Genomic DNA, 22,806 nt, shown 5'->3' with positions numbered 1-22,806 from the left:
ACACTACTACTGTCACTGTGGGTATATTGAGGGTTGTAGTAAAAGGTTGTAATATATGGTAATACTAAATGGTAATACAGTACAACAACTAAATCTTAATTGTAGACTAAAGGGTTATCTGAAGCCATTCACATTCAAAACTATTTTGATTGCATTTACTGAATGATGGCAGGATTTTCGGGTGACCAAGATGCAATTTTGTCCCTGATTTCACCATCTCCAATCATAGAACTAAAGGATTATGCATAGCCTGGATGGTTGTGGTAACAACGGATGCCATTTATCCTTTATATAACCATGCACCATCAACATGAATCTGAAGACGATACCAGAGTGTTTAGTTGCCCATGAAAACACAAAAAGTGGCATATTGCTACATAGTGCTGCTTTTAAAAAACAATTTCTGTAACCTGTGAGTTAGTGTTACAGAAAATATTATTTTCCCCATAGTTTGTAACCAAGGTTTTATTAGATAGCATAACTACCCTCTTGTTTCACACCATCTAATTTGAGGAAGCAGAAAGCTGCCAAAAGCTGAGAAAAGATGTGTGAACAAAACAAAAAAAGGAAGGTCAACTAGATATTATGACCGCAACTCTCCTTGTAAATAGCAAGTCATACATGCTCGGTTTGATACTCAAATCTTTGCTTATGTACCGTATGTGTGTGTGTGTGTGTGTGTGTCTCTGTCTGTACACACATGTATCCACTGCCAGTGTGAGTGTGTGTGTGTGTTTGTGTTTGTGCATGCATGTGTGTGTGTGTGTGTGTGAGAGGCAGTTTCAGTTTGACTGTGAGTGTGAGACATGCCTGGGGTGGCGGTGGCTCAGGAGGTAGATGAGCAACAGGAAGGCCCAGAAAATGGAGTTGGACCCGACTCCTTTTGACCATGTCAAGGTGTCCTTGAGCATGACACTGAACCTCAAACTGCTCTTTTCTTCTGTCATCTACAGTTACATGATTGAGCTAAAAGAAACTTTTGTTGCGTGATAATAAAATACCAACATTTTTTGTGTGATTTTTATTTTAGCCTGCCGTATAGTTGGAGTGTCCTTTGGGCTGCTGTGTCTCCTTCAAGTGACTACTCTGAACATCACTCTGCGTCTCCTCTGTGAGTTACTTAAGCAATAAGCCCCGAGAGGACGTAGGTTACACTGATTCTACAGCAGCTAAGGTGGGTTTATGTACTCCGCTAGTGCGTCGTTCCTAACAACGCCCCTTAGCTGTTGTAGAATCAGCGTAACCTACGTCCTCTCGGGGCTTATTGCTTTTCTAAAACTGTTACTATAAATACCTGACAAAGTTTCATAAAGTAAAGATATACAGCAACTAGAAATATAACGAATTATTCCTAGATAATCATTCTTCCGCCAAGAAATATATTTCCTCTATCTGAATGTTAAATTAAAGTTGTGGTAGAGCAGTAATATAGAACGGAATGTGGTCAAGGTGTATGTTTGTGCTGGATTTTACAACGGCATCGAACGTGATTCAGACAATCACAATCAAGGACCGGAACTGTACGTTTTAGAATTTCTCATTCCTTCAGTTAATAAGCAGACAGACATACAAACAACAAAGTCTGTCTTTGATAAACTAAATTTACAGACATCAACAACCTGACCAATGACGGACAGGAGTGTCAGATGGGATACGGCTCGCTGGTTGAAGAAAGAGACAGGCTTCTTAAGGAGCTTGATGACCTTGGTGAGTATGAATCTGGTATTGTTGTCTTGTAATGAAGTGAAAGAGTATGTTGTACAATCCAAACGTTTACCCAATAAAAATGATTTCACAGCACAGTTAGCACAGGTGTGATTCTATTGGCATGTGCAATTATTGGTGATGGTGAGGGACACTGATCTGTTTCTGAAACTTCACTGTGAGAACTTCAGCTGCAATAAGCAGACAGACATGAGCAATGCATGAGTATAACAAGTAACAAACGGCCTTTCAGCCAAGTTTACAAGTGTCAACAACCTGACCAATAAGAGACATGATCACTGATCTTTAACCAGTGGTTATTTTGTTAATGGGAGGCTTTTGTTTCAGCTGTCAGTTCTAATTGATTCTTATTACATCCTGCCAGTGGGATGGAAGAGTTTCCAGTCCAGCCTCTATTTCTTCTCCATTGAGGACAGAAACTGGACTATGTCCAGGAAGGACTGTAGACAGAGAGGAGCTGACCTGGTGATTATCAACAGCAAAGAGGAACAGGTGTGTGTGTGTGTGTGTGTGTGTGTGTGTGTGTGTGTGTGTGTGTGTGTGTGTGTGTGATAGATGTAAGGATTGATGGACAGTCAGTCAGTTGGTTGTACTTGTGTAGTTACCGTATTTGTCAAAATATTGCTGAAGTGCTTTCCAGATGTTTTTGTGACAATGACACACATGCGCTTTAAATATATCTGTAAAATCTTCAAAGTCTTTAATGAATTAGACATTTCCATTCTTTTTCAATGAAAGGAGTTCATCTCAGCACGTTTCCGTGACACCTGGATTGGCCTGACAGACAGTGAGATAGAGGGGGAGTGGAAGTGAGTTGATGGGACTCTACCAATCACAAAGTCAGAAAATACATCTTAAATAATATTGGCAACCTGGGGAATCCCTAAAATGCCATAAGCATGTGATGTAGACTCTGTTTCTGGGAGATCTTGACTTAAATGACTTTTTTTTCCTGAGATAATGATGATACATTTTAATTCGATATCTATATAAAACTATATAACAGAGAATGACATGTAATAATGCTGATAACAAATAAAAGCTAAGCTTGTATGTAGCACCAATTACGGAGCCCCGGAGGTGTCATTTGTGTATATCGAGGGAATGTGCACTCCTTTTACTAAAGTGTGTGCTCATTTTACTAAAGTGTGTGCTCATTTTACTAAAGTGTGCGCTTATTTTAATTTGTTATAATATGAGTGCACAATTTAGTAAAATGAGCAGCCTATTTACTAAAACGAGCACACAATTTATTAAAATGAGCACACCACACTATTTATTAAAACGAGCACACTACTTATTAAGACGAGCGCACGATTTTGTACTATGAGCACACATTCTCTCGATATACAAAACAAAAATCTTGACAATGACACCTCCTGGGCTCTGTAACCAATAACAAATGTTTAAGTTTATGTTGTCGCTTCATTTGTTCTAGGTTCTGGATGGAAAATGAACCCAACAATGCTGATAAGGGTGAAGACTGTGTCAAGACTTATGGAAAACAATGGAATGATGCACCTTGCTCACTAGACTTAAGATGGACTTGTGAAAGACAAATATAGATTTTCCATGACACCATATATCAGAAGATACACCAGTCAAAAGTTTGGACACAGTTGTTCATGGATTTTTCTTTATTTCGACCATTGTAGAATCAGAACCAATAAGGTCAAAACTATGAAATAGTATATGTAACGGTATATAGAATTATGTAAGCAAGAAAAGTGTAAACAAAGACATGTTTTAGATTTTAGACTAGTAGCCTCATTTTGCATCAATGAGATTTTCACACACTTGACATTCTCTCAACCATCTTTAGGTAGACATCTGGAATGCTTTTCCAACAGTCTTGAAGAAGTTCCCATACATGCTGAGTCTGCTTTTCTTTCAATCATATTAATTCAGAAGCATTCCATGTGATTATACCTCATAAAGATGGTTATAATAATGTACTGTATATTTGTCACAATAGGAATTTTCTCTTCTCTATGTCTTTTTAAGCCTTCTCTGATAGTTTGTTTTATGTCTGGTATAATGTTGACCTAATGTGTCGGTACTGTCCTACTTCTTTCAAAGACATATGAAGTTACTTCTTTTATAAATCACTAATATATCAGCTATTTTAACTAATATGTTTAGATGTTTACCAAGCCATAAAAAGTCTGCCACTGAAACATCGTCAATAAAGCGTGTTGATCAATCCAGCAATGGTGCCTTATACTGTTACAATTTACTGTTGTAGGTCCCACCTAAGACAGGGAGACACTGCTTTTTATTCTGTCGCATACGATATGGTAGCACACACTGTGCGTTTCAATCCTGATTGTGGTGCTCACACTGTAGACCTATTTGACTGCTAACACTCTAAGACAGCCGGCAAACAATTCTACATTGCCAGATATCCAATCAGATTGGACTGAAGCTGGAACATTGATTATTACATCCTCTAATCATGCATCCTGAGTAGACCCCAACTGATATGGGATTTTAAAGACTGATACCGACCAGTGTTGGGCAAGTTACTGAAAATTAGTAATTAGTTACAGTTACTAGTTACTTCTTTCAAAAGTAATTCAATTACGTTACCAATTACTGTATATCAAAAGTAATTAGTTACTAGAGAAAGTAACTTTTGAGTTACTTTTAAGTCTGATTTTAAAATGTCAATATGAACAGTACTGAACAGTCACACACACAATAAACCTAATTTTTGGACCTATTTATTGTAGTTTCAACGGGCCTTCAAATCAATAGCCTTGTGCATGAGTTTTCAAACTTTTTCCGACCACAAAACATTCTACAATGCATGAAGGCCTCCCTGACCTTGTTTTGCGCCACCCTCACCATCTAGGTGGTTTGATAGATATGTACAGTACACTGCCTACTGCTTGCCTACTACTTGCCTTCTGCAATATAGTAATAAGTTATTATTATTATTATTGCAATCCTTCTGTAGGCTACATGGAATTCGTTCAATGGGATGTAATGTGAAACAATGTTAAAAGGCCTATTTTCAAAGCAGTTATTGTCTGCTCACCCACACATAACCTTAGGTTATCCTCATCCTGCTTTGAACACAGTTGTATTAGATAGCATTTTAAGCACCACCAGTTTGGGAAAAGCCTGCGCTGCACAAGTGCTGACCTACCGAAATAAGTTCTAATGCATCCGAGAGTTTGGGATTGTCGCGCACTATGCAGAAGGTTACTCTTCAGCTGATAAGGTGTTCCAGAGAGAAGTTGCATGTTCCGTCGCAGACAAATGAATCCACACCATGGACGTCAATTCCGATGTAAACATAGCCTACTGTGCAAATAACTCAAGTCGCTGTTACGTACGGTAGGCTATTTGGAGGTTTCTTTATCTGGTAAGTGAAATCTGCATTTTCCTCTCGAGTTAAACGTCTGCTTGCTTGTGCCAAGGCTATATATAGGCTACCGTATAGCCTATTGGTGTTGTGGCGTGGCTATGTTGTAAGAATGAGAAATTGATATAACGAGGCTTTTGCGCAATAGGCGAAAAAGAGCGGAGATAAACAACAATGCGCTTTTACTGTAGTGGAGCTTACGAGATGGAAACGAAAGGGGAAAGGCTTTTAAGATGCCCATTTAAATTGTAGCATAATGCACTCTTGTGTGTTTTAGCATAAATCCGAAATAACTCCTATTAACTGTAAAGAATGCATCTGCAATCTAAACATGAAACACAATTGCTGGAAACACAGCTAAGGTCGGGAGACAAAGCAGCAAATGTGCATCTTGTCTGCAGTGGTTCATTCAAGATCAACAGAGTAACGCAAGTAACGAAGTCTTTGAAATTTCAGTAATTGTAATTGCGTTACTGGATTTACAAAAATACTTCGTTACATGCTCGTTACCACTAAAAGTAGTGGAATTACAGTAACGCGTTACTTTGTAACGCATTACTCCCAACACTGATACCGACAAACACAATGCACTCTTATATTAAGCGTATAGAACATTTCTGATCAAGGTGGGGCATTGTCTTTAAATAGACCTAGCTATCTGGTATCCAAATGATAAATTCTGAATACAATAAATTATTAAATAATTACTATGAATAATAACACCAGGTCTTTCTTCTTATCTGTGATAAACACCATTGCCACAATGACTTTCAAGGTATTTATTTCATGCTTTATGATGATAATTTTTGGGGGGCGCCACAGCGCCCATACCACATTTTTGGTCCAAGTGCGGGTCATTTCCTGATCCCACCCCATCTCTCTTCTACCCGCTTCCTGTCTCTCCCTTCACAGTCCTGTCACAATACAGGCAAAAAGGGGGGGAGGAACTTTTTGAAAATTATGTTATTTTGTGTGTTTTTTACACATCGTTAACAACGTTAAACAGTGTGATACTTTGTGTGATTGGAAAGGAAAATTGCATAATGTAAGATAACGTCCAAACTCTCATATGACATAAGGTTTGAACACATTGCGTATGTTGCATCTGCTCAAACTGCTATGCAGCCACAACCAGGCCTTTGAGATTTTTTTTTCCAATCGGTTCGTTCCGAACAGAAACGGAATTATAACGTTTCCGGTTATGAGTTCCACCAATAAATTGACGTTCCCGAACCGGTTAGAACAGAAAAATACTGTTCCCGGAACGGTTAATTTCGTTCCTGTCAGCTGTTTAATGCTATAGAATTATGTGACATCTTTCTCATCCAGCTTAAACCAAATGTAATAATATTACAACCATTATTAAATAATAATAATTATATTATTAATAATAATAATAATTAAATAGGCCTACAATTATTTGAAATGTGTAGTTTTTTGTTAAAAGAGAAAATTTCCACACAAACGTAACCACATTATTAAGACACGTGGTTATGCCTCTCGGGCAACAACAAATTCCAACTGTCGGGGGGAAAGGCCATTTAGCCAAATGTTCGCTAGTCCATCATTAACGTGGAGTCGACAAATATAGCTATTGATATTGTGTTTGGAATGAGCGTTTTAATTAACGATGGATCATAATTTACCTCTTATTTAAGATGTGGAGTTGGAGACTTTGTAATCCACCGCTATCTCTCCATTCAGTCAGCGAATGTCTGATGTGATGTCACACAGGAAGTGAACCTCAGCCATCATGGTAACGTGCGCAGGAAAAGAATTACTTGAGGAACGAAATAAAACCGGTATTAACCGGTTACCATTATTTTTAAATAAGTGTTCCTGTTCCAGAACATAAAAAATAATAACGTTTCCGGTTTCGTTTCTGTTCCCTGTAAAATACAAATAGTTCCCGGTTTTCGTTTTCGTTCCTTGAACCGGTTCAAAGCCCTGGCCACAACCCAGCTAGAGAATAAAAGGGACTCCTATTTTTTTCCACTTCATGCGAGAAGTGCATGTACAAAAATACATTGAAAAGACCTGTTGATAAGTCATAATTTGTGAGGGGAAAGTAGAGGCTACATGTGTCCTATAACATAGCAGAAATAAGGTGACCACCTGTGGTGTGTGTGTGTGTGTGTGTGTGTGATATCGAAGGTTTGGTAACTAGACTTCAAATTACCTCTCAAGACCTCAAAAAAGTAATTAATGTGTTGATCAGTAACAGCTGTAAAGTGACTTGGTGGTTAGCTGATGGTTTAGGGTGGGGGAAAGTTTAACTAGGCTAACTTCCTACTTTAAGACACAACACAATTGTGCAACAATACTGAGCAGCTATATACGTGTGCTGGTTAAACTTGTGCATTAGATCATCAAAGGCAGAGTAGATGCGTATGGAGATGGAAGACTATAATGATCATTATCACAGAAAAGACAACAGAGAGATTTTGAACACATCAGCAAATGCAGGATCAAACCAGCTGAGAGGTAGGTACATAAACGAAGGCTCACACTACACATAGGCCTACACTCGGCATAGGACACATTTAGAAATGTAAATAATTTAATTATGAATAATTAATATGATGACAGTTCTTAAAGTCGTTGTTTTTCATCTTATAGGTTTAGAATTGAAGTTTCAGTTAGGACATGTTACATAAAATCAACATGTTTATGTTATAAATTTATTAGGAATATAATATATTTGTATTTTCATCTGTACAGTAGGTGTGTGTGTGTGTGTGTGTGTGTGTGTTCTTTTTTCAGCCAAAATGTGTAATGTAATACGCACACATGCTATACTGCATACATGCAAGCTAGCGATAATCATGCTCCAAGTGTAATTAGCAACTGAACTGTGAACGCAGAATAAAAGTAGACAAAAAAGAAAAACACACTGCAATAAAATGACAATAAAATGTATTAAATGTAGACTGATAGATTCTTAAATAGGCTAATAGTCTGTAGGTCTTAGATTTTCTATATGAAGTGCTTGTGTTATTATGGGCCTATAACTCTGAGACAACACCAGCTTCCCAAATTCACCAAGTAGCATTTCAATCCCACAGATATATTATTCGCTTTATCTAAATCAATGCTTGTACCTATCTTGATACATTGGGATGAAGCCAACTAAAAACACTACTACTGTCACTGTGGGTATATTGAGGGTTGTAGTAAAAGGTTGTAATATATGGTAATACTAAATGGTAATACAGTACAACAACTAAATCTTAATTGTAGACTAAAGGGTTATCTGAAGCCATTCACATTCAAAACTATTTTGATTGCATTTACTGAATGATGGCAGGATTTTCGGGTGACCAAGATGCAATTTTGTCCCTGATTTTACCATCTCCAATCATAGAACTAAAGGATTATGCATAGCCTGAATGGTTGTGGTAACAACGGATGCCATTTATCCTTTATATAACCATGCACCATCAACATGAATCTGAAGACGATACCAGAGTGTTTAGTTGCCCATGAAAACACAAAAAGTGGCATATTGCTACATAGTGCTGCTTTTAAAAAACAATTTCTGTAACCTGTGAGTTAGTGTTACAGAAAATATTATTTTCCCCATAGTTTGTAACCAAGCTTTTATTAGATAGCATAACTACCCTCGTGTTTCACACCATCTAATTTGAGGAAGCAGAAAGCTGCCAAAAGCTGAGAAAAGATGTGTGAACAAAACAAAAAAAGGAAGGTCAACTAGATATTATGACCGCAACTCTCCTTGTAAATAGCAAGTCATACATGCTCGGTTTGATACTCAAATCTTTGCTTATGTACCGTATGTGTGTGTGTGTGTGTGTGTGTGTCTCTGTCTGTACACACATGTATCCACTGCCAGTGTGAGTGTGTGTGTGTGTTTGTGTTTGTGCATGCATGTGTGTGTGTGTGTGTGTGAGAGGCAGTTTCAGTTTGACTGTGAGTGTGAGACATGCCTGGGGTGGCGGTGGCTCAGGAGGTAGATGAGCAACAGGAAGGCCCAGAAAATGGAGTTGGACCCGACTCCTTTTGACCATGTCAAGGTGTCCTTGAGCATGACACTGAACCTCAAACTGCTCTTTTCTTCTGTCATCTACAGTTACATGATTGAGCTAAAAGAAACTTTTGTTGCGTGATAATAAAATACCAACATTTTTTGTGTGATTTTTATTTTAGCCTGCCGTATAGTTGGAGTGTCCTTTGGGCTGCTGTGTCTCCTTCAAGTGACTCTGAACATCACTCTGCGTCTCCTCTGTGAGTTACTTAAGCAATAAGCCCCGAGAGGACGTAGGTTACACTGATTCTACAACAGCTAAGGTGGGTTTATGTACTCCGCTAGTGCGTCGTTCCTAACAACGCCCCTTAGCTGTTGTAGAATCAGCGTAACCTACGTCCTCTCGGGGCTTATTGCTTTTCTAAAACTGTTACTATAAATACCTGACAAAGTTTCATAAAGTAAAGATATACAGCAACTAGAAATATAACGAATTATTCCTAGATAATCATTCTTCCGCCAAGAAATATATTTCCTCTATCTGAATGTTAAATTAAAGTTATGGTAGCGCAGTAATATAGAACGGAATGTGGTCAAGGTGTATGTTTGTGCTGGATTTTACAACGGCATCAAACATGATTCAGCCAATCACAATCAAGGACCGGAACTGTACGTTTTAGAATTTCTCATTCCTTCAGTTAATAAGCAGACAGACATACAAACAACAAAGTCTGTCTTTGATAAACTAAATTTACAGACATCAACAACCTGACCAATGACGGACAGGAGTGTCAGATGGGATACGGCTCGCTGGTTGAAGAAAGAGACAGGCTTCTTAAGGAGCTTGATGACCTTGGTGAGTATGAATCTGGTATTGTTGTCTTGTAATGAAGTGAAAGAGTATGTTGTACAATCCAAACGTTTACCCAATAAAAATGATTTCACAGCACAGTTAGCACAGGTGTGATTCTATTGGCATGTGCAATTATTGGTGATGGTGAGGGACACTGATCTGTTTCTGAAACTTCACTGTGAGAACTTCAGCTGCAATAAGCAGACAGACATGAGCAATGCATGAGTATAACAAGTAACAAACGGTCTTTCAGCCAAGTTTACAAGTGTCAACAACCTGACCAATAAGAGACATGATCACTGATCTTTAACCAGTGGTTATTTTGTTAATGGGAGGCTTTTGTTTCAGCTGTCAGTTCTAATTGATTCTTATTACATCCTGCCAGTGGGATGGAAGAGTTTCCAATCCAGCCTCTATTTCTTCTCCATTGAGACCAGAAACTGGACTATGTCCAGGAAGGACTGTAGACAGAGAGGAGCTGACCTGGTGATTATCAACAGCAAAGAGGAACAGGTGTGTGTGTGTGTGTGTGTGTGTGTGTGTGTGATAGATGTAAGGATTGATGGACAGTCAGTCAGTTGGTTGTACTTGTGTAGTTACCGTATTTGTCAAAATATTGCTGAAGTGCTTTCCAGATGTTTTTGTGACAATGACACACATGCGCTTTAAATATATCTGTAAAATCTTCAAAGTCTTTAATGAATTAGACATTTCCATTCTTTTTCAATGAAAGGAGTTCATCTCAGCACGTTTCCGTGACACCTGGATTGGCCTGACAGACAGTGAGATAGAGGGGGAGTGGAAGTGGGTTGATGGGACTCTACCAATCACAAAGTAAGAAAATACATCTTAAATAATATTGGCAACCTGGGGAATCCCTAAAATGCCATAAGCATGTGATGTAGACTCTGTTTCTGGGAGATCTTGACTTAAATGACTTTTTTTTCCTGAGATAATGACGATACATTTTAATTCGATATCTATATAAAACTATATAACAGAGAATGACATGTAATAATGCTGATAACAAATAAAAGCAACGCTTGTATGTTGCACCAATTACAGAACCCCGGAGGTGTCATTTGTGTATAGAGGGAATGTGCACTCATTTTACTAAAGTGTGTGCTTATTTTACTAAAATGTGTGCTCATTTTTATTAAATCATGCCCTCATTTTTTAAAATTAATTGTTTTTGTAAAATGAGCGCATAATTTAGTAAAATGAGCAGCCTATTTACTAAAACGAGCACACTATTTATTAAAACGAGTGCACTACTTATTAAGACGAGCGCACGATTTTGTACTACGAGCACACATTCTTTCGATATACAAAACAATGACACCTCCTGGGCTCTGTAACCAGTAGCAAATGTTTGTAAGTTTATGTTGTCGCTTCATTTGTTCTAGGTTCTGGATGGAAAATGAACCCAACAATGATGCTAAGGGTGAAGACTGTGCCAAGACTTATGGAAAACAATGGAATGATGCACCTTGCTCACTACACTTTAGATGGACTTGTGAAAGACAAATATAGATTTTCCATGACACCATATATCAGAAGATACACCAGTCAAAAGTTTGGACAGTTGTTCATGGATTTTTCATTATTTCGACCATTGTAGAATCAAAACCAATAAGGTTAAAACTATGAAATAGTATATGTACTGGTATATAGAATTATGTAAGCAAGAAAAGTGTAAACAAAGACATGTTTTAGATTTTAGACTAGTAGCTTAATTTTGCATCGATGAGATTTTCACACACTTGACATTCTCTCAACCATCTTTAGGTAGACATCTGGAATGCTTTTCCAACAGTCTTGAAGGAGTTCCCATACATGCTGAGTCTGCTTTTCTTTCAATCATATTAATTCAGAAGCATTCCATGTGATTATACCTCATAAAGATGGTTATGATAATGCCAAACTTCTGACGGGTACTGTATATTTGTCACAATAGGAATTTTCTCTTCTCTATGTCTTATGAAGCCTTCTCTGATCATTTGTTTTATGTCTGGTACAATGTGTGTATTCTCACTTGGTCTAATGTGAAAATATCTTGGTATTGTGCTACGTCTTACAAAGACATTTGAAGTTACTTCTTTTATGAATGACTAATATCAGCTATTTTAACCAATAAATAAATTGACATTAAATAATTCCCGCTTGAAGAAAGGAAGGATGTTTTAATGTTTGAATCCTGGCCAGCAAGCATAATCACAATGATATGATCAGCATAAGAAAGTAGAAAGAAAGAAGGTGTGTATGTGTGTGTGTGTGTGGGGGGGTATTAGCTACATGTATTCAGTAGAGAACTTCCTTTTAGACTTTTCCCTTTTAGCCATCTATAAATTAGCCATAGCATAGATATTTATGAATTATGAATAAGAGTTATTAATTATTTGTTGTAAATATCAGATTTCAATCTGTAAATTGTGTAATTGATTCATTAAAACACTGTATTATGGACTATTAAAGACATAATATACATATAACATTCAGAAAAAAAATACTATGCCCATTGAAAGATTTACCACTAAATACCTGCTGTATCAATTTTGATACAAACATTTTCTGCTCGATTTTACACCAAACTATATTTTACAATTTTCAGAAATTTCTAAGTTTTTTGAACAAAGTAATTTTTTATCTTAAAATATTGATAAATATGTTAAGGTAAATCTCACCATAAAAGTATAAAATTACCAATATCCTTGACCTTTACATAATCAGCAGGGTACTAATGAGATTCCGCCATTTTGAATTCTAACAAACCACGTCAGAATTGTTGTAGTGCAAAAGGTATCCAACAGGGGGCAGTGGACAAGTAATAGATTGTATACAACAGGGTTTTTATGCAAAGTTTATATCTCATGGTGATGCAATGGGTCTCAGAAATGTATGTCTCAAATATGATATGCACGGCATTAGATAGATAGATAGATAGATAGATAGATAGATAGATAGATAGATACTTTATTGATCCCCAAGGGGAAATTCAAGGTCTCAGTAACATACAGGCATCACACATAACATGCACTTACAGCAGAAATGGTAAATATAAGTTTAAACATATAACTAAACTCCACTGTACAATAGAGACAGTAGAAGATAAGAAAAACTAAATACTAAATATACTATATAAATAAAATTTAAAAATCCACAGTGTGCTTGAGGGTGATCAAGCATGAGACGCTTGCAGTGACAGGGCCGGGACTGGCCTGTAGTTCTGCATGATGAGGTGCTCAAGAGAGTGAGTGTCATGGTGAAGGTGCAAAAAGTAGTCCAACAGTAGTCCTGTAGTTCTGTGTGCATGGTAGGTGCTCAAGAGAGTGAGTGTCATGGTGAAGGTGCAAAAAGCAGTCCAACAGTAGTCCTGTAGTTCTGTGTGCATGATGAGGTGCTCAAGAGAGTGAGTGTCATGGTGAAGGTGCAAAAAGTAGTCCAACAGTAGTCCTGTAGTTCTGTGTGCATGGTAAGGTGCTCAAGAGAGTGTCATGGTGAAGGTGCAAAAAGTCCAACAGTCCAACAGTGCAACAGTGCAAGAATAAGGTCTAGAGACCATGCAGCATAGATAATATGGACAAATAAGAGAGTAAAGTATAATGTAGACAAGGTAATATAAAAAACTATGTCAGTGCAAGAATAGGTTGAGGTAATAGGGTTACAGCCATTCAGTATTGTAGCAGAAGCCATCGGTCATGTGTGCTAATATAGCATGAAAAACAGTGTAGCAGTAAAACATTAGGCTGTGGACAGTAGTAAAACAGTAGTAAAGCTGTAGTGGGCAGTCAGTACTCAAACATGGAGAGGGTGGAGAGGCAGACAGACTATGCAAAGAAGTCTACACTGTAAGAAATTTTCCCGTAAAAAAACAGGAATCAACTGGCAGCAGAGTTTCCAGGAGATTCCTGTTATTTAACGGTGCCCTGGTTTAACATTAAGTTAATGTAAAATAACAACATTAATTTCCTGTAAATTAACAGGAAACAACTGGCAGGATTTCCAGGAGCTTCCCGTTGTTTAACGGCAGACTACCATAACATTAAATTCCTGTTAAGTATATTAAATAATTTTCATGTTGGGTAACAAGAAAAAAATGTGATCTTCGCATTAGTTACACAACAGGTCTTTATTTTTTTACAATTACAGGAAACAAGTGCCATATATTGAGTTCATCCACTCTCAAATCAACATTTTAAAGATAAAAATCCATGTTTTCACATCATTTACTTATTTGTAATTTAACAGATATTTTATTTCACAGCACTTACTTGACACTCTAACAGTAAAGTAATCTTTTTGAAAGATGAAGGGACATGAAGCAAGATAATAGTAAATAGTAATTTTGGAAAATGTAGACTGACTATAATCGTATTTCAGGATCAGGGAATAAGATACAGAAGAATGATCATGGAAAATAAAAACATCGCAATAGGCTCGTGTATCATGTATGAATGTAAAATGTAGATACATAGTAGTATTTTGAAAATCGGATTTCAAAGAACAGGCAATAAGACACAGAGGAATTACAATGGAAAACAAAAACATTGCATTAGGCCCGTTTAAAATGTAGACACGCTATCTAGTTGTATTTTGAAAATCGTATTTCAAAAAACAAGGAATAAGGTACAAAAGAATTATCATGAAAAACAAAAACATCGCATTAGGCTCGTGTATCACGTATGAATGTAAAATGTAGACACGTGATCTAGTTGTATTTCAAAAATCGGGAGTAAGGTACAAAAGAATTATCATGGAAAATAAAAACATCGCATTAGGCTTGTGTATCACATATGTATGTAAAATGTAGACATGTTATCTACAGTAGTACTATTTCAAAATCAAATAAGATACAGAATAATTATCACAGATAATTATCAATATCATTGCATCGCATTGGGCTTGTGTACATGTGAGAATGAATAAACTAACACATTATGTCCAGAAGAATTTAAAGTACAGAGATCAGTATAAATGATAATCAGGGAGGAAATCAAGTAACATTCATGAGAAATCAAGTATAACATTCACTTTACTTATTAGTGATTGTTCTTAGGCTTCTTCTGGGCCTTTTTTCTGTGAGAGAGAGAAAGAGAGAGAGAGAAAGAGAGAGTTACAAAAACTGATAGGGTACACTAGGATTCATGTAGAGGAAAATTGTGCCAAAGTGAATGAATCGGATGTGAATTTGTAACGTTAACACACTTTCTCACAATGAAAGTAACTGCATTTATATTTGATTTAATCAGTTGTATGAAGTAGAAGTATAGTGTTCTGTGGTTATTACAGCAGTACTATGCATGATTGCTCTCTACAGAGGGTGTAATCCTGCATAGTAGTGCTTATAACTACATAGTATACTACTACACAACCCCCCCAATACATACCACACATAAAACAAATTCTGGTTCGAAAGTGTGACATGAACTTACCTCTGGATGAATTCAAGGGTGCACGCTGCCTCCTCCTGATATTGCAGATTCAGAATGTAGAAGGTGGAGAAACATGTCGCAAGGCCTGTTAGAAATGTGGCGAGGTTGGACCCTTCACAAATGATTAAGGATTCAATGCTGACCATCCACTTTTGATGATTACCTTGTTGTTCACCTGAAAAAAAACTATTTATCATATTCAATTTAAGATATAGATCCACATGTCAACTATGATTAGATTCATTTTAGGATTTTGTCCAAACAAAATTCAATACAGAAAAAAAAAAACATTTAGTGTTCAAAAGTTGATTTAAATATGTATATGTTGATCATTATTACTCTAGTGAATAAAAACAAACATACCTAGTAATATCAGGCGAGGCGTCACAGGTAGGCTTGGAAGACTCAACATCAGCTACGGTCGCACATCCCTTAGCAAAAGAAAAGAAAGGCACTCAACAACTCTTCATGATATGTGTGTGTGTGTGTGTGTGTGTGTGTGTGTGTGTGTGTGTGTGTGTGTATGTGTGTGAGTGAGAAAGTGAATGTCAGCACAATAATTTGATTATTTGTATACCTTAATAGGGCAACGTATCCCAGGAGATATAACTCATAAAATCCAAAATATCCAAAATATTGGATATAGGCTACTCAAAAATGAGTGTGGAAATGTTTTTATTAGGTGCTAATGAGACAGAATGTAACATAAAATGATTTTTTACTACTATTTTTTCACTCTTGCCTGTTTAAGGGTTAGCCATCCTTCTTGCCAACAAAAAATAAGCTGGCATCTGCAGGGGAAGAGGAAGGGCGGATAATACCTGCAGATAGGGACTCATCGGATGTATATCTCTATAGCTAGGCGTTCAGAGGGAGAGAAGGAATATATCCAAGCTCAATGAGGGCATGTTCCAGGGAGCAGGTTGATGGCGCAGTCATAGGGACGATGAGGTGGCCCTAGATTTGCTGAACACCGGCCTCAGATTTAGATACTCCTCCAGAACACTGGACAAATCAGGAAAATCCCCAAGTCCTTCAGGAACAACAGATGAAGGATTAAGGGAAGACTTCAGACAGTGAGACAAACAGAAAGGGCTCCAGCCCAAAATGACATTCTTGGCCCAACTGACATGAGGGTTATGTTTAACCAGCCACCGATGGTCGAGAACTATAGAGTTCTGAGGAGAGTCAATAAGATAAAACACAATCTCCTCACAGTGATTGCCAAAAAGCATTAAACTCAACGGTGTTCTTGTAGTGTGCAGGTCAATTTTGGGTTCTAAACTTATAAACTTTCTACATGTTTATTATTTTTCTAGTCAGTAAAATAGTATAGTAGTTTGTGTGTGATTAAGTAATTTATTGTTTGTTATAGTTAAAGGGGAACTTGGCAACTATTTCAACGTAATAAACCCATTTAGAAATCATTTGGTTGATTAAATCACCTGTTCCGGTAAAAATGGTGGCTTTCCCTAGTGTCCCCAGGCGGAAAACCAACCTTGCAACATTGAGACTACCGCTGGAAAGAGAAGTGAGAAACTCGTTTTAAATCGTGTTTCTTACCTTGTAACATCCACATTGTTCTGCCAAACTTATGCTAACCGTTTCACTAGCTTGTGAACAAATCCATGTGCTTTATCGTTACCTTTTTCCCAAGGCTTTGAACCGGTTCATGGAACGAAAACGAAAACCAGAAACTTTTGCCATTTTGCTAGGAACAGAAACAAAACTTTATGATCATTTTATGTTCCGTTTTGCGTTTTGAAAGCATACGCATATTTTTTTTTTTCCGACAGCTGACATGGAACGTTATTAACCGGTTCTGGAACAATATTTTTTTGTTCTAACCGGTTCGGGAACGTCAATTTTAGGGTGGGAACCAAAACCGGAAACGTTAAAATACTGTTTCTGTTCAGAACGAACCAATTGACAAGAAAATCTGGTTCAAAGCCCTTCTTTTTCCACAGTTTCAAATAGCATAATGCACAATTTCTCCAGCAGAGGGGGAAATATAGCTAATCCTACAAAGTTTCCCTTTAATTTACATTATGTGTTGTGTGTTGACAATAAATTACCTTTCATTACCAAATTATTAGAACAAGGTCAGTGTTCAAATTACTGCATGCAAATCACTAAATGGTATGCAGAAGGGCCTAATCTTTAAGCCATCTGATGTGGCTACCCTAGTCTTTCCCGTGTTTATGGGATTTCTTTGATAGTTGCAAAAGGGAAAAAAGTGAAGATATCCGCACACTGTCTTCTTTATTCCCAGTGTTATTTAATTAGTATGTTTCAACCACTCAGGTCTTCATCAGATACACCATTGCAATATCTCTGCGTGCATTCCTACATTACGTCTATTTTTTGATGGTGAACATTATTTGCTACCACATATATCCTAAGCTGCTATTATATTAGGCTGTGGGCTTTAACGAGCGCATTTGGGGTAGCCTATCCTACATCTAAGAAATAATTATTGAATAAATTGCAATCTACATGCCATGACAAAGATTACCAGTAGCCTACTGACCGAATATTAAATAGATTTTTTGTTAGAAGTTAAACTACTAGTGTGAACATTGCGCTTTCATCACGTTAGCACACTATGATCACAGTCGTTATGTCTCGTCAAAATTCACTGATGAAGGAAGGTTAACTTTATCCCAGAATAAACCACACTCATTTCACTTACAGTAGGCTATAGGCTATAACTGAGGAGATGAACTAGGCACTGATCCTAGTGTTTTCTATAGCCTATTTGTTACACACAAAATCTTTGTTTCTAAAAACATAGCAAAGTGTTTTGGGCAACCTATGGCCATGTTCATTTCTCTTGTGAGTTAAATGTTTTCATGCAGATGTCTGGATATAGGTGAGATAACAGATCATGCATACGTGTTTTAGTGTAGGCCCTATTCTCTGACAGAACGTGTGCAGCATTTACTTAAAGCAACACCAAAGAGTTTTTTATACCTTAAAATATTGTTTCCAAAATCGTTTCAGTGGTTCATCAACTCGTAACAGGGTGAACGGCAATTCTGCATTCGCTTTGCGGCCCACTATCGGCTATAACCGCACTATGTAAGTTTGCCAGATCGGGTAGCGGTTCTGTAGTTCGATGGAATGAGACATAAGAAACTACAAATTTGACTTGCGTCTGATGTCGCAATACATCGTGCTTTTATAAGTCATGCAAAATATTCTACCTTGTCTGTGGATATCGTTATTTGCAAAGCCGGTGCTGGATAAACAAATAGCGTGCGTGCGACAGAGGGAAAGTTCTTTGGTGTTGCTTTAACAGTATTTACAAAATTATCCTGCCGAACCACCGCTGAGTTTTAGGCGAAGCCCCGAATGTTTTGAACTTGGTTACGCCCTTGATCACAAGCATAACTAAAGCTTTTTTTGTGTGTGTGTGTGGGGGGGGGGGGGGGGGAGGGGGCAGTATCTGTCCCTGTCCCCCCCAATATTGAAGACACCGTAACGCCCCTGGGTCAATGGAACTTGAAAAGCTGTGATAAGTCATGATGCTCAGTCTGAAATGTTGGGCCCTGTTTAACCCATCACACATACTGTAGGGTAAACTCAGGTAATCTGGGTAATGTCTGTGGGACACTTACAGTTGTTGTCCATTGCTTACACACTAAAAACAAATGCTTACACCAAAGCCTCAATACCTAAACGTCTTAAAGCATACCTTAAACACTGTGTAAACATAGCCTAAACACATTTTTTGCATTGCACATTGTTTGCAATTCTGCAACACACTTATTGCGAAACACTACACACTGTTTCTTACATTAGATACTTTCTTCAAAAATGAAATCTCTTGTTATCATTGGGAAACACTTCCATTCAAAATGCAAGCACATCTGGTAATTGGTAATACATTCATACCGGACAACACTTACAGGATAAATTGAACATCAAATAGTAAAGGCTTAGCATACAAAAATATTTCAGGTGTGCATTTTTTTCATTGAGTGCCTATGTACAGTTCTGTGTTTTTCCCTTTTCACCCCATTTCTAAAACCTATTGAAGACTTATTTTCAGTGGGCCAATGAAAAGTATATGACCACCAACCATATACCTGCATGTCTCTTTAGCAAGCAACGGAAGGGGCATGCGGAGACATTGAAGTGGGATCAGTTCAAGGGTGGATATGGCACACAAGGTGATATTTTCCCCGTTGCCTAGGCAGAGATTAGCCTGAAAAATCCAGACCCTGATAATCTAGAAAGATTGAGGGTCTGGCAAAGAGCAATGTAATGACCCAACTCGAGGGGCGGCAACAAGCATGCATATAAAAATCTCACTGCACGCAATATAACATAGACCACATAGACAACATAAACCGGATAACACTAGACCATGTTTACACTGAATGATTTCGGACTTCAACGCAATCGGATAACACTACGACCATTGTGTACTGTCCTTCAACGTTGCAGCGCTGTCTTCATCAGTTTAGCTGATTCCCCGGAATGCAAGGGGAAAAAGTAATGTGCATCATTGCTCTTTGCCAGAATGTCTCGCAGAGACAATTCAATGGATTTCCAGGGTAGGCAGAGATCACATCGCCTGCGATGTCGACGAGAACTTGTGGCCAGATCTGAACAGAAGGCAGCATCCATAATCCCTCCCCCACACTCCGCCACACACACACACACACACACACATACACACACACAGTTTTGATTTGTTTAGATTATATTCACTTACAGTATTGCATTGATAACTCTGATTCTATTTTTCTTTAGTTCTGTAAGAATGTTTTTTTGTAGTCAAGTTTATTTATATAGCACATTTCATACACAGAGGTCATTCAATGTGCTTTACATAAACAAAACCAAACAATAATAACAAATAAAAGCATAGAAGGACAATATAGTCAAAAAATAGTTCAAAAAGGTAAAGATCATAATAAAAAGAATACATAAAACACACAAGGTAAAATCGTTTAAAAATAAAGAATAATAATACCGGTAAGCAAAAACAAAGTAATAAAAGTAATAAAAGACCAGGTAGAATAATTATCAAGGCAGATTCAGAATTTGTAACTCAGCACAGTTAGCAGAAAGCATCTGAGAACAGTTTGGTCTTAAGTCTAGATTTAAAACAGGCTACAGTTGGGCCCTTTTTGATGTCATCTGAAAGTTAGTTCCAGAGCTGAGCCGCATAGCAGCTAAAAGCTGCCTCACCATGTTTAGTTCTAACAGTAGGTTTTACTAACAGGTTTTTCACCTGGGACCTGAGAGGACGAGAAGGTGTGTACTGCTGAAACATATCTGATAGGTATTTACTGTAGGTCCTGCTCCATTTACTGATTTATAAACAAATCAATAGTGCTTTAAAGTCAATTCTGTAACTTACTTGAAGCCAGTGCAGGGACTTAAGAATTGGAATAATGTGGTCAATTCTTTTAGTTTTTGTTAGAATCCTAGCTGCTGCATTTTGTATCACCTGAAGCTGTTAAAGTCTTGTTAGGAAGGCCTGTGAACAGTCCATTGCAGTAATCAACCCTGCCAAGGTTGTAAGAACTTTTGTTGCAAAAAATGTAAGCTGATTACTGCAGAAATTCTACTTTTGAGTTTCACAGAATACTGAGTGAGAGAATGACAATAAAAATTAAACCTGTTTCTCACAGGTCCACACATAGTGTGTAGAGCATGTTTCATCATCCCATTTAGTATTGTAGAGACGGGCACAGTCCTGGTTACCTTGGTAGTCATTTGGCTGGCCTGACCACCAGTACCTGAAACAATAATTAGATTTTACCACAAAGAACTTACAGATGGTGTTACACATTAGCAGTTTTTCCTGCCTTTTACCATTTTTTATTCCCCCTCCAACAGCAGTTATATCTGACTGCATGGTATGGCAGTCCATGTTAAACCATGTTACAATTTTTCACAATTGCTAAAACATATATATATTTTTTTAACCTGACACCCTTCACTATTAAATCTCACAAAACCGGCACCGACATCATCACAAGTTCACCCCTCCTTCCCCCATTACTGTAAAATCAATTTTATGCACCATAACATGAATACATAGTCGTAATATACCTCGTTTTAAAGCTAAGAGTCTCAGGAATCGCTCAATGTTAAGCTTTCTATGAGAAAATGTGTTTTGTGCATTACTGTATTTGATTAATTTCACTATACATCTTATCAAACTGTGAATTTGTCTCTTTCACCTGGTTGTCGTTGACAAATCGAATATTTGATTGTGGTTTCTGCAAGCTCAATATGGATTATAGGTCAATAGTTTAATGGAGACTTACGTCCTTTCGAATTTCTTACAGGTTGGGTCGTTGTTGCCCACAACACACTTGAAAGGCAAGTAAACCTAATGAAAAACGGCACTAACGGCACCAACGATAATCATTTCAGAGGTTTTCGATTGACCGTAGGTCGGAAAAGTGGAAAGAAGATTAGCTTCTAGGCCAGGGGTTCTCAAACTTTTGTGGGCCGGGGACCCCTCATGGAGTGGAAAATTCTCCAAGGACCCCTCATAATCGCAACACATAAAACTTTAAGTTAATCATGTAGCTATATAGCCTTTTTTTTTAGATGATTATGTTATATGTATTTTAAAAACGAGTGCTAATACCACAATAGTCATGTTACATGAAACTTTGACAGTGTGTAGGATTTTTTTAAAGGATTGTTGTTTCTTTGTCAAATGTAGGCCTATTGTGTTGAACACATAGTGTTTGCTTCACATAACTTTCATTTTGTTGGCGGTTAATTAAAATTAATTAAAGTGTTTTGACGTATTGATGTAACATATCAGCAGATCAATTGGGCTACTGATACTGTAGCATTTTTCGCCATATAAGACAATTTCATATTTTGTAGCAAACTTTGTCAGGGACCCCCTGACAATGTGCTGCGGACCCCTGGGGGTCCCCGGACCCCACTTTGAGAACCAATGTTCTAGGCTATAACTTTTTTGTTTTGTTTTACCACAGGCACGTGCAGAGAAGGGGGGCTACAGGGGCTCTAGCACCTGCCCTTTTGCCCCTTTGATGTCCAAGTGCCCTTTTGACAAGACCCGTTTTTTACTTTTTAAAATTTGTAATACTTCCGCTAGTTCCAACGTGAATATTCGCTAAAATGTCTCATTAATAGTTTGTGAAATTAGAAATTTGCAAAAATAAAAATTTTCTGTGTTAATTGAAATGCCTTGCGGCCACCAATCCGTGACGTCATACATTCAGTGAACTCTCAGAAGGTGCACGCAGACACAGTGCTGCAGGAGACGTTTGGGAGTTGGCAGTTAGCCTATCAGAACATGCGATAGTATTCATCTTAGAGATAGAGAATAAAATGTTTAAAGTTGTTTCATGTTTAATGAAGTAAGCTATCAAACCCATTTTAACCATGTCATGGTCCATCCATTTCAATAACCTGGCAGCTTCGAAAATCTAAG

At 37.5% G+C, this 22,806-nt stretch overlaps 2 protein-coding genes and 1 long non-coding RNA gene across 6 annotated transcripts; 2 read left to right on the top strand and 1 right to left on the bottom strand.

The window, feature by feature from the left end:
• The first annotated feature begins 1,089 nt into the window (after positions 1-1,089).
• LOC143105705 (C-type lectin domain family 4 member E-like) lies at positions 1,090-3,882 on the top strand. Its single transcript, XM_076269787.1, has 5 exons — positions 1,090-1,111; positions 1,609-1,707; positions 2,090-2,217; positions 2,464-2,534; positions 3,164-3,882. The coding sequence occupies exons 2-5, from the start codon at positions 1,647-1,649 to the stop codon at positions 3,288-3,290; spliced, it is 387 nt and encodes a 128-aa protein (XP_076125902.1). The 5' UTR covers positions 1,090-1,111; positions 1,609-1,646; the 3' UTR covers positions 3,291-3,882.
• A 3,584-nt stretch (positions 3,883-7,466) lies between these two features.
• LOC143105704 (CD209 antigen-like protein C) lies at positions 7,467-12,089 on the top strand. 2 transcript variants are annotated; one of them, XM_076269786.1, is made up of 6 exons: positions 7,467-7,579; positions 9,263-9,340; positions 9,838-9,936; positions 10,319-10,446; positions 10,667-10,737; positions 11,340-12,089. In XM_076269786.1, the coding sequence occupies exons 1-6, from the start codon at positions 7,480-7,482 to the stop codon at positions 11,464-11,466; spliced, it is 603 nt and encodes a 200-aa protein (XP_076125901.1). In that variant the 5' UTR covers positions 7,467-7,479; the 3' UTR covers positions 11,467-12,089. The 2 variants fall into 2 exon arrangements, with proteins under 2 accessions (XP_076125901.1, XP_076125900.1); XM_076269785.1 differs by having other exon boundaries at positions 10,667-10,767.
• Positions 12,090-14,043: 1,954 nt separating this feature from the next.
• On the bottom strand, positions 14,044-17,261 carry LOC143105800 (uncharacterized). 3 transcript variants are annotated; one of them, XR_012983549.1, is made up of 6 exons: positions 17,011-17,261; positions 16,811-16,884; positions 16,187-16,398; positions 15,729-15,796; positions 15,366-15,540; positions 14,044-15,009 (listed from the first exon to the last, which is right to left on the bottom strand). It is a non-coding gene; the product is annotated as an uncharacterized LOC143105800 (long non-coding RNA). The 3 variants fall into 3 exon arrangements; XR_012983548.1 differs by lacking the exon at positions 16,811-16,884 and having other exon boundaries at positions 15,366-15,551; positions 16,929-17,259; XR_012983547.1 differs by lacking the exon at positions 16,811-16,884 and having other exon boundaries at positions 16,929-17,258.
• Positions 17,262-22,806: the final 5,545 nt, after the last annotated feature.

The sequence above is a fragment of the Alosa pseudoharengus genome, unplaced genomic scaffold (assembly GCF_046254945.1).
Source record: "Alosa pseudoharengus isolate Yale_2024_CS ecotype anadromous, Long Island Sound unplaced genomic scaffold, YU_APseudo_1.1 YU_APseudo_1.1_scf_6, whole genome shotgun sequence".
NCBI lineage: Eukaryota > Metazoa > Chordata > Actinopteri > Clupeiformes > Clupeidae > Alosa > Alosa pseudoharengus.
The sequence above is the reverse complement of the archived record's forward strand: the minus strand, read 5'-3'. Positions and strand labels throughout refer to the sequence as shown.